Here is a 12,356-nt window from a genome sequence, read left to right as displayed (position 1 = left end):
TACAAATTCAGGGATGGATGTAAGCAGTAGTCACAAATATTATTTAAGGCCTTTAAAAGATAACAATGTTACCTTGCAACCATGTTCTGAGGCTCATTTTTTTGTTTTAAAGATTTATTTGGGGGGGCAGAGGGACAGAGAGAGAATCCTCAAGCAGATTCACCGCTGAGTGCTGAGCCTGAGTTGCAGCTTGATCCCGAGACCATGACCTGAGCCAAAACCAAGAGTCGGACACTCAACTGACTGAGCCACCCACATGCCCTTTGAGACTCTTTTTTATTAGATAGTATTATGAACTCTAAAATTATAGGTATACTCTTTGAGAGAGAGCATGAGTGTGCACTTGAGTGGTGGGGTAGCAATCTTAAGCAGCTCCACACCGAGTGTACAGCCTGCCTGACGTGGGGCTCACACTCTTATGCCCCTGAAATCATGACCTGAGCTGAAGTCGAGAGTTGAAGGCTTTTTTTTTTTTTAAGATTTTATTTATTTATTCATGAGAGACAGAGAGAGAGAGAGGCAGAGACACAGGCAGAGGGAGAAGCAGGCCCCATGCAGGGAGTCCGATGTGGGACTCGATCCTCGGACTCTAAGATCATGCCCTGGGCCAAAGGCAGGCGCTAAACCACTGAGCCACCCAGGGATCCCCCGAGAGTTGAAGGCTTAACGGACTAAACTACCTTGGCGCCCCAGGTATACTCTATCTTAAAATCACTAGATGGTTGTACAAAAGACACATATTATTAAAGATTATTTCCTTCCAATACCAGTTACAAAGAGGGTTCTTGTTTTTCCAAAGGTTGCTAAGCTTCTCTCTCAAGTATCTATTGACTACTGACAGAAGACAAACTATATTCTAGGCAAAGTTGTTCAAAGCAGCTTATTTGATGGTTCCATTTTTTACCGCTTAACCTATTCTCTGTGGATCTCATATACTCCATTCACTAGTTCATCAGGATTACAGTCATCTTGATCAGCTGATCATCTTCATAACATCTCTTCTCCTGATAGAAGTGTTTGCTATTTTAAACTTTCCCAAGGACCAAATTCATCTCCCGTGTTCAATTTTGCCTCAACTTTTGGACAATGACAAGGACTAACACCACAGAAAGCTTCCTGTGAAAACCTGCTAGCTCCCACTATCCCTATATATTTTGTTTGTGAATTTAAGATTTTATTTACTTATTTGAGAGAGAGAGAGAGAGGACAGAGAGGCAGAGCAGCAGGCAGAGGGAGAAGCAGATTCCCCGCTGAGCAGGGAGCCCAATGTGGGGCTCGATCCTAGGATCATGACCAGAGCTGAAGGCAGAAGCTTCACCAACTGAGCCACCCAGGTGCCCCTGTTTGTGAATTTATAAACTGAGACTGGGGGCAAGTGCGTGCAGTACTTGTAGCACAAAGGAGCACAGACTAGAGATTATACTGGTGTGGGGGGATGTGGTTATTGAAGACACAGTCTTTTATCTCCTGTTAATTATCTGGTCCAACAAAACTCCCAAACTAAATCATAACCTCATACATTTAAAAAATTGAGATTAATTCACATACCATAAAACTTACCTTCTAAAGTATACAGTTCGGTGGTTTTTTTCCATCACCACTATCTAATTTGAGAATATTTTCATCATCCCTAAAAGAAACCCAAACCCACTAGTAGTCACTTCCCATTTCCTCTCTCCCCCAGCTCCTGGCAACCACTAATCTATCTTCTGCCAATAGATTTATCTATTCTGGACATTTCATATAAATGAAATCATGCAATACAGGACCGTTTATATCTGGTATCTTTCCCTTAATGTAATGTTTTCAAAGTTCATCCAGGTTGTAGTAGGAATCAGTTCATTCATGCATCTTCATGACCATAGTTTTGCCAGGACAAGTTTTAGTTTAATTCTTTGTCATACCATTACTTTCACACAAAATTCTTTGAAGGAAGAAAAATTAATCAAATCTTTAATATCTACTTCCTGGCATATTATAAAGCAATAGGTCATGAATTCAAACTAATTCAGAATGACAAATGACTAATTCAGAATGACAGAGGATATGAAAAACATAGGAAAACTGCAGCCTATGAATCAACAGGTAATACCTTTATAAAACTGCTTTCCCACTGAAGACCTGCAAACCTCATGTAAAATTCATCTCTTCCTGAAACCCCCTCACTACTTGTTTCTCCAGCAATAAAAAGGGTCAGATTTTACATTCTTAGTAGTACAGGATACATATTCAGGATTAGGATCAATAAGCGATTGCAATAGTTAGATCCAGCTAAATAGCAACAGCCCTACTTTATTTTCTGTCATGCTAGGTGACTGCAACGGCCACCTAAGCGGCTTCTGGTTTTACTTGCTTATGACTGAGAGTTTTTTTTTTTTAAAGATTGAGAGCATGCACAAGCAGAGGCAACTGGCAGAGGGAGAGGGAGCAGCAGACTCCCCGCTGAGCTGGGAACCCTGTGTGGACCTCAATCCTGGGACCCTGAGATCAGGACCTGAGCCGAAGGCAGATGCTTTAATGACTGAGCCAACCAGGTACCCCAAGACTGAGAGTTTTCTGTGAAAGTTCAAGCTCCCCCTTCTGTAACAGAGAGATGTTACTGAGAATCAGCTGTTCAGGCAGGGACTACATACTCCAGCCCTTCTTGCAACTAGTTTTTACCAATGGGTCATAAGTAGAAGTGATTTAACTTCTAAGGCAAGGTGGATAAGAAAGGGGGTACTCCTTTACCACTCTCCTGATGCTGGGCATTCTTGACACAGAGGACTACACCGGCCTGGGAGACAGGGACACCACAAACTGGGAAGAGCCTCAGTTCCAAGCACCGAGTAGAGGAAAGCTGCTTGCCACGTGGACTATTATGTGTTAAGCCTCTTAGCATTTTGGGGTTTATGTTTTGAAGCAGCTAGTGATTATTAATCAGAGCTCATTAATATTTCACCTAGTATACTTCAGATATTATACCAAATAATCATTGCTTTCAATATCCCAATCTTATTTAATAAGTCTAAAATGACTCCTAAGTGTCTACTTAAGGACAAGACAATCGGGATCCTTCAAGGTATAGCCTTGAATTCCATACTAAATTTAGCCACCGTTGTGTCTTTGCTATTAGATCTGTGAAATCTGTCATATATACAGAAATGATCTATGTAACTTTAAAGAGAAACAATAAACAAAATACCTGGGAGTCATTGTCCAAGCTAAGAAAAAGAAGATAAATAGTAACTCAGCTCAGACTGCATCCTCTCTATCTCCTTAAGAGGTAAACCACTTCTCTGATTTAGTAGACAATTATTCTTTCGCTTTATTTTAAACATACTGCCTTATGAATGATTTCCTAAACTGTGCGTTTAATGTGGCCTGTTTTTGAACTTCATATGAATTTAATCGAACTGTATATTCTATTGAGATTTGTTGCTTTTGTTCAATGTTTGAAAGATGCATTACTGTTAAAGAGTACAGCTATATTTAACTCATTTTGATTGTTGTGTGGTGTTCCACCCAATAAATATACTACAACTTCTTTATTCATTTTCCTGTTAATAGTCAGCTAGATTGTATCCAGGCTTCAACAATGTATACTGTTATCCACATCTCTGCTATATTTTCCAGTATGCATGTGCAAGGATTACTCTTTTGTAGGAGTTCTCAACTGGGGGTGATATATTTGCCCCCCAGGGCATATTCAGAAATGTCAAGAGACATTTTTGGTTGTCACAACTGGGTGTTATGCTACTGGCACCTTGTGGCTAGAGGCCAGAGATTCTACAGCCTAAAATAGACAAGACAGGCCTCCCACAATAAAGAATTACCTGACCTAAAATGTCAGTAGTGCTAGCTATATACCTAGGGGCAAAACTGCTGGGTCACAGGGCGTGTGCTCACAACTTTACTAAGTAATGCAAACTGGTTTCCAAAATAGCTGTGTCAATTTTACTTCCATCAGTGGTGTCAGAGTTCTCTTTCTCCATTTCCTCACTAACTCTTAGCTTTGTCAATTTGTAGCACATAATTGATGGGTATGTAGTGGTATATCACTGTGTGTTTTTTTTTTTATTAAAGATTTTTATTTATTCATGAGAGAGACACACTGAGAGAGAGAGAGAGAGAGGCAGAGACACAGAGGGAGAAGCAGGCTTCATGCAGGGAGCCTGACGTGGGACTCGATCCCGCAACTCCAGGATCACACCCTGGGCTGAAGGCAGCGCCAAACCACTGAGCCACCCGGCTGCCCTATCACTGTGGTTTTAATTTACATTTCCCTCACTACTGGCAGGGTTAAACAAATTTTCATATGTTTACTGGTCACTAGGATTTCTAATTGTGAAGTACTTACTTGTTCAAGAGTTTATTTTTCTACTCAGTTTCTTTCTTTTATGATTCCCAAGTTATTTTTATATTCTGGATATATTTCTGAGGGTATTAAGTATTACAAATATATTCTTCCAGTTTGTGGTTAGTCTTTTCATACATTTTTTTTGGGGGGGGGCTTAAATTTTTATTTCAAAAGCTTGGATAGCTTCAATATCCAGGTCCTGGCAAAATCAGGACACGTGTAAAATACCTTACATTAGATTCCCAAAAGGTACCAAAAAGAACAGTAAAATTAACACTTCCATTAACAGGAAATGTATGACCCAAATAATATAAAATTAAAAGGTGAAAAAAAGGTGATGCTGGTTTTCTAGGATACAGTTTACTCTTCACAAGCAGGGTCCACAGGTCCAGGCTGCAGCACAGCAGCAGGAAGCAGACCCTCCAATCTGGCTCTGGGAACCTGAGAATAACATCAGCCCATAATGCCGCTCTGGCCTCAGAGACCCCACACGCTGCCTACAAACTAGAGCTCTGGAAATAGTCAACAGGAGATTGATTTCCAGGGGGGAGATTTAAATAAGATGCACATGGGACAGGCCATAGAAAGTATGCCAAGTTAAATTTGGTACATAATTGTGTTCACTCGATATCCAAACAAAGCGTGTGCGATCAGTCGGGCATCCTGCTGAATGAAGCCTCAGTATGGCTTGTAGTTATTCTGGTGGCCGCCGCGTCACTGGCTCTTCCCATAATTTGTACTACCCTGACTGTAGTCATAGCTGGGGCCGTAGCCGTAACAGCCATAGGGCAAGTAGTCGTAGCTGCCAAAGCCGGGCCCGTAGCCCTGCTGGTAGCCGTAGCCCTGGTTCCAGTAGTTGCCGTAACCCTGATTCCAACTCTGACTCTGACCTCCACTTCCACCACCACCGCCGCTGCCCCGGTTCCCTCGGTTGCGGTTCCCACGGCCCCCAGAGCCATACTGCTGCTGCTGATAGACCTCTTTGGGTTGGGCCACCTTGATTTCACACACTTCCACTGATGGTATGGAACTTTTTCTCCAGAACCTTCTTCACAGGTTCTTCTTCTTTAAAGGTGATGAAGACAAAACCTCGTCTTTTGTTCGACTTTGGATCCACTGGAAGCTCAATGGCCTCAATCTCCCCAAACTCGCCGAAGTATTCTCTGATCTTCTCCTCAGTGGCTTCAGGATTCAGACCCCCTACAAAAATTTTCTTTACCGGATCCTTTTTCATGGCCATGGCCTTTTTGGGGTCAATGACACAGCCATCCAGCCTGTGTTCCTTCTGGTCTAGAACCTTCTCCACACTGGCTGCATCTTTGAAGAGGATAAACCCAAACCCTCTTGACCGGCCAGTGTTTGGATCCATTTTTATGGTACAGTCAACGACCTCTCCAAATTTGGTAAAATAATCCTTTAGGTCCTTTTTGCTGATATCCCAGCTCAGGCCTCCAACAAACATTTTTCCCGCGTCCTCCTCGTTCTTGCTGGCATTGATCTGGTCGCCCTCGGCGCCGTTCTGGTTGCCGGCGGGGGGCGCTGCGCTCCCGCCTCTGGCAGCCGTCGCGGCCCCGGTGCCGGACCCCGCCGGTGACTCGCCTTCGGGGGCGGCCTCGTGTCCGTTCTCCGTGGCGCCCATCGTCCCCATGGGCTGCTCCTCACCCACTTCCGACATGCTAGGCCGAGGCGCGGCAGCTCTCGGCCTGCACGGTGCCGCCGCCTGACAATGCCGACTCCTGGCGCTCTTTATAATGCCCGGCCAGGCCCACCTCACAACAAGGCGCTCTTTTCATACTTTTTAATGTCTTTAATGAATAGTTCTCAATTTGTACAAATACAAGATAAAATTTATTGCTTTTCTAATAAATGCTTTGTCTTTTTAAAAAATATTTAAAAATATTTTATTTATTTGATGGAGAGAGAGAGAGAGAGAGAGAGAAAACACAAGCAAGGGGAAGTGGCAGGCAGAGGGATAGGAAGAAGCAGGCTCCCAATGTGGGGCTCAATCCCAGGACCTTGGGATCACTACCTGAGCCAAAGGCAGACACTTAACTGACTGATCCATCCAGGCACCTTCTCCTTTTTAAAAAAGATTTTATTTACTTATTTGAGAGAGAGAGAGTATGAATGGGGGAGGGGGGGGTGTGATTTCCCACTGAGCAGGGAGCCAGACGAGGAACTAGATCCCAGGACCCTGAGATCATGACCCGGGCTGAAGGCAGAAGCTTAATCAACTGAGCCACCCAGGCACCCCAATATTACTGTCATTTATCAAGTGTTTATAAATAGGGGATCTATTTGTTTTTTTTTTTTAAGATTTTATCATTTAAAAAAAACAGATTTTATTTATTTATATGAGAGAGAGCACTAGAGTGAGAATGAACAGGGGGAAGAGAAGAGGGAGAAGCAGCCTCCCCACTGAGCATGAATCCTAAGATCATTACCTGAGCCAAAGTTAGACTCTTAACCAACTAAGCCACCCAGGCGTCCCTCTAGATTATTATGTTCCATCTATCTATTTGAAATATCCATTAAAATACTATAATTCTGTGCTATATTAGTTTTATAATACATTTTGACATGTGTAGGGCAAGTCCCTTCTAACTTATTCTTGGAGAGGGTCCTGGCTATGCTCAGTCTTTTGCATTTCAATATAAATTTTAGATTCAGCTTTATCAAGTTCACAAAATTAATAAATATACAAAGAAACAAAAGCTGCTAGGACAAAGATCAACTTGTAAAGAACTATGAATAATGTTCTAAGTCTTCTTCAATGTCTTTCAGTAAAATTTAGAATTTTTTCCATAATATAAGATTTATTCATAAGTCATAGCACTGAAAAATATATTAATTTACCAGTTCACTAATTCTTTACTCTGCTGAGTCCAATCAGTTACTAAAACTGTCTACTGAGTTCTTAATTTCTATTATTCTATTTTCCAGTTCTAAGATTTCCACTTGGTTCCTTTTTAATACAATTCTCCATCTTGAACATATTAATCACAGTCATTTTCCAGTCTGGCTCTGATAACTGTTTTACCTGGGGGTTGTGGTGTCCTGTTACTAGTGTCTTTTTTCCCCTCCTTGTCCTTTTTCTTGATGTACTTGATGATTTTTTTTTTTAAATTTTTATTTATTTATGATAGTCAGAGAGAGAGAGAGAGGCAGAGACACAGGCAAAGGGAGAAGCAGGCTCATGCACCGGGAGCCCGACGTGGGATTCGATCCCGGGTCTCCAGGGTCGCGCCCTGGGCCAAAGGCAGGTGCCAAACCGCTGCGCCACCCAGGGATCCCTGTACTTGATGATTTTAAACTGCATTCCAGATATTGGGAAAAATTACAGACACTCTATACACTATTCTGCCTCCAAGAAGGGCTCACCCTTCCCTATGGCAGGCAAATACCCTGAGAATCACCTTAATACAATCAGGACTGAGGGACGCCTGGGTGGCTTGGCAGTTGAGCTTCTGTCTGCCTTCGGCTCAGGGCGTGATCCCGGGATCCGGGATCGAGTCCCACATCAGGCTCCCTCTGCCTGTGTCTCTGCCTCTCTGTGTATCTCTTATGAATAAATAAATAAAATCTAAAAAAAAAAAAAAAAATACAATCAGGACTGAGCCGATTCAAGGGTCTTGGGTTGTGTTCCTCCAGTAGCATCATCTAAGAGCCTAGGATGTTTACTTATACCCCTCCCTCCTCCTTGATAAGGTTCTAAGCTTGTACTGTCTCCTCAATCTGGGGCTGCAGAGAACTTAGTTAGGTTTTTCAGAGGCTTCTGTTTAGTTTTTTAACACTGTCTTTGAAGCTTGGAATTCAGAGCTTATCCCTTGAGGGGGAAACTCAGGTCATCTGGTTTGTATTTGGTAGGAATGGTGAATAATGAGATTTGAACACTTTCACAAGTATATGCTACCAGTACACTATTTTTTGAAATGCGTTTCCCATTAAATGAATCCCATCTATTCTTAAAGGCTCAACTCAAGCAAATAAAATAGCAACTGTATATTCTGTAAAGTACCAAGCTCTATACAAATACACTTCTTTTGGAGAACCTTTTCCAATTATCCAGCTCAGTGATTAGAACCTTATGTGAACTTATCTATTCTCCTAGGAGTCCTCTTCGAGTGTTAACAGAAAGTAGATGCCAAGGAGCAAAATATGTAAAATGCAACGAATTCACAGAACACAGTTAATACTTACATGTTTCCATTCATGTAGATAAGGAAGATATATCTTCCCATTTGCATCAACATGCTTTCCCGTTTTAATAGTCATTGAACTAGTAGGCTTAACGAAACAGATAGGGGGATTATATGGGTATGTGTCCAGCAGCCAGAGGCATATTGGAATATTATATATATTACCTGAGAGAGAAAGAGAAACTTCAGTTACTCTGTTATTTTTAAATAATAGGTTAGTAAGGCAAGCAAGACAGCTACAACTAAGTAACACATAATAGAAAAATCACAAATATTTTATGTTTCAAAGTTCTGTTTATGATGTTTCTCAAATCTCTAGTCTGTAAAATTTTCAGCAGGATGAAGGAGCTAATTGATCACTACTCTGCCAGTGTCTGCTTGCTGCTCTAAAAACATTCTTTACAAGTTATCTTATGGCTCAATCCATTCTTTGCAATTTGACTCCTGTCATTTTAGTTCATAAGGTTCACTGGGAAAGGATATAAAAGGAAGACCACAGATTTTGGTGTCCTATCAGAAAGTGATACGATAAGCTACATTTGAAATTCCCTTGCCAAAAGCCAGACTATAAAACCTAATCCAACTGCCAAACAGATGTTGATTGGTGGCCACAGTGTGACTAATCCATATAGTATTTTCTGTGGTAGTTACTCAGAATCAATGATGTTATTTCCTTTTGTTTGCATTAAGTAACAGAATCTTTCTCAGTTGAAGAATTTGACTAAATGTAGTCAAGTTGAACGGTGTTTCAAGGGATTCAATAGTTAACATGCTGACTATAATGATCTCCTTTTCTTACTAAGCTCAAGGCCCAATGTCCCAAGTAATCATCTGAATGGCCTAATGTAATTCAGATACATTTGTTCCCCTTAGAAACAGTTTCAAATCATGTAAGTATATACACCTAAATCGCACTTAAATGAAATCAGTTGTAGGACTCTGGATTTATTTTTTACCCAAAATTTCATCTACAATGGGAAAAAATCCAACTCCAATAGAATATACCCTAACATAATACATTAGTGTATCTCCATCACCCAGAATTCTTTGTTTTTTGAAAACAAAGAATTAAAAAAAAGAATTCTACAGAATTACTTAGGCTTAGGAACTATGCCATATAAACAATAGTGAGGGAAGAGAAAAGGTTTATTTAGGTATGTCTATCTATCATAAATGTCTAATTATGCCATAGTTTCCTGCCTCCCTCTCCTCACCATATAACTATTCTCCTACCCAACTTATCTCCTGAGGGCAAAGGTGAAGTCAATAATCCTGATTTTACTCAGTCCACCCAAAATTCATCATAGCTACTTTATACAATGCTGATGCTCAAACGTTTTCTCCCTCTGCCTGGAATGTCCATTCTGATATAAATGGCTGACTCAGCTTTTAATAGTAAATTCAAATGTCGTTTCCTCCATGACCTTCCCACATGGACTTCTTATTCTCCTCTGTAATCTCACAGCACCTTTACATTTTATCATTCTACAGCAGTTACAGGATACATTTAATAACTATTTGCCTCCTCTGTTTTTCCTATTTGTGGAAGTTCTTCCATAGAAGGTACATCCTTTATGTATGCCCAGCCCCATTCCCTATGCCTCATGCACAGCAAATACTATATAAAATCAATGGGTATGTTAGAGAGACACAGATCTTAAGTAGTCCTGAGGAATAAGCAAGAAAAAGAGCTGTCCAAAAAGAGAACAGTTGTTCATGAAGCTAAAGCTCCCTTATCACTGTAAGTATTCCAGCAGAGGCTGGCTGACTGGCTAAGAAAAGACATAATTATCCATCATTAGCATTAACATGGACTTTATAACTATAAATAATAGCTATTTTTTGATATCTGTTTATTACATACCAGGCTCTGTGCTAAGTCCTTGCATGATCACAATGAATACTTTTTGTAGTTCGTTCTATCATCCAATTGTTCACTGTCACCAAAATGACAGATCACAGAGAACTGAAACCTTACTCCATCCTGACTTTGAAGCCCCTATCTTAGCCACACAGCTTCCCACTGTTGGAAAAGTCTGGATGCGATGGGAGACTGAAATACAAGGCATCGAAAATCTCTAGGTGTGCCTGGCTGGCTCAGCTGGTACAGCACATAAGTCTTACTCTCAGGGTTGTAAGTTCAAGCCCCATGTTGGCTGTAGAAATTACTTAAAAATAAAATCTTTATTAAAAAAAAAAAATCCCAGGATGCCAGGGTGGCTTAGCGGTTTGGCACCTGCCTTCGGCCTGGGGCGTGATTTTGGAGACCCAGTATCGAGTCCGTTGGGCTCCCTGCATGGAGCCTGTTTCTCTCTCTCTGCCTGGGTCTCTGCCTCTCTCTATCTCTCATGAATAAATAAATAAAATCTTTTTAAAAAAAATCCCTTTCTAGTTCTAAGATTCCCTGCTTCTATGAAACATCAAACTCTTCTAAAACACTGAGCACTTATTTGTTGATAGGTTTTAGTAAAGAAGGGGAAAAAAAGTTGAAAATATTAGGTGCTGCTGCCAAATGCAGTTCAATTAGAATAAAAGTTAAAATCTCTATATTATCATTAAAGTCAGGTGAAAGTAGGTTTAATTTACTTATTTACTTGTAAGTCTTCAGCAACCTACTAGGTGAATCACAATGCATCTATACTGGAAACATAAATTACATAAAATCTTTACCTTTATAAGGCACAGGAATTGTTCCAGTGAGGTTCATGAGTTCCCTGGAACTGCCATCATTAAAAACTGAAAGGAAAGAATAATGATTCAATCATGAGCATTTTCACAGATACTCCCATATAAATTATTCTTTCAGAAACACTGGCTAAAACTCATTACCCTTGAAAGGAGCTAACTTGTTAATGTCTCATCCCTTTTGTCCAATAACAAAATATCCTTTGTTGATTCACTCGTGGGATCAGCTTTTAAATGAGTAAAGAAAAGATGCTTTGAATTACTTGGAAAAATGAATGTGCTAGAGTCCCAGCAAATATAAACTCTCGGTCCCCAACTAATATGATTATAAAGTTACTTACAAACCACCATCAACTAATATCATACTAAATATTAACCTAGGATCACTAAATTTTAGATTGCCCAGATGTTTATCCCTACACAAAGTCATTCTCAATCCCAATGTAGTACCAAACCACAGTATTAAAAAGAAAATGTTTTCAAATAGACATCTTTCAATACAAGTATTTCTCATATCATGCAGGTTTCTCTGCCTGTAACTGATTATAACTAGGGTACATTATATTATATGGACTGCTATTATTTGTAATAATGATTTAGATGAACACTATCGCTTAAGGAAAAAGCTGTAATGTGCAGTACAAGAACACAGGACTGTACTGTTGATCTGTTTATACTTAGTACTGACAATTATAATCTGTGCTATAATTTATTCTGATTATGTACTTTCTTAAAAAAATCACCTTATTTAAATTTAAGGTTTTAATTACTGTAAAAGCATGGTGATAGCAATGGTTTAGACTTGGTCTAGCCATATAAAGCTATGTAAAATGTATTCAGTAATGCTGGAGTCACTGTCAGTTTAATGATTTTATTTATTTACTTACTTTGAGAGAGAGAGAGAGGAGGTGTGCATGTGAGCAGGGGTAGGAGTGGAGGGAGAGGGAGAGAAACTTAAGCAGACTCTGTGCTGAGCAAGGAGCCTAACATAGTGCTGGATCCCACAGTCCATGAGATCATGACCTGGGCCAAAATCAAGAGTCTGATGCTTAGCTGACTGAGCCCCCCTGGCACCCCTCCTTGTCAGTTTAGACAAACATATTTATTCTTTTAGCACATAGTAAAAACCATAC

The 12,356-nt window shown here is 40.3% G+C and overlaps 2 protein-coding genes across 2 annotated transcripts in view; both read right to left on the bottom strand.

Moving 5' to 3' along the window:
- TSG101 (tumor susceptibility 101) overlaps positions 1–12,356 on the bottom strand; it is a 43,784-nt gene that overhangs the window by 24,186 nt on the left and 7,242 nt on the right. Inside the window, exons 3-4 of the mRNA XM_041729759.1 lie at positions 11,209–11,274; positions 8,540–8,703 (exon numbers count right to left, since the gene is read on the bottom strand). Coding sequence (XP_041585693.1) covers positions 8,540–8,703; positions 11,209–11,274 — 230 coding nt within the window. The remainder of the gene's footprint in view (positions 1–8,539; positions 8,704–11,208; positions 11,275–12,356) is intronic.
- LOC121476034 (heterogeneous nuclear ribonucleoprotein A/B-like) lies at positions 4,923–6,171 on the bottom strand. The gene is given in 2 exon segments (XM_041729761.1): positions 4,923–5,348; positions 5,350–6,171. Coding segments are annotated over 2 exon segments (996 nt in total). The 5' UTR covers positions 6,015–6,171; the 3' UTR covers positions 4,923–5,017.

This window comes from Vulpes lagopus, chromosome 15 (assembly GCF_018345385.1).
Source record: "Vulpes lagopus strain Blue_001 chromosome 15, ASM1834538v1, whole genome shotgun sequence".
NCBI lineage: Eukaryota > Metazoa > Chordata > Mammalia > Carnivora > Canidae > Vulpes > Vulpes lagopus.
This window is presented reverse-complemented; position numbering and strand designations above follow the sequence as displayed.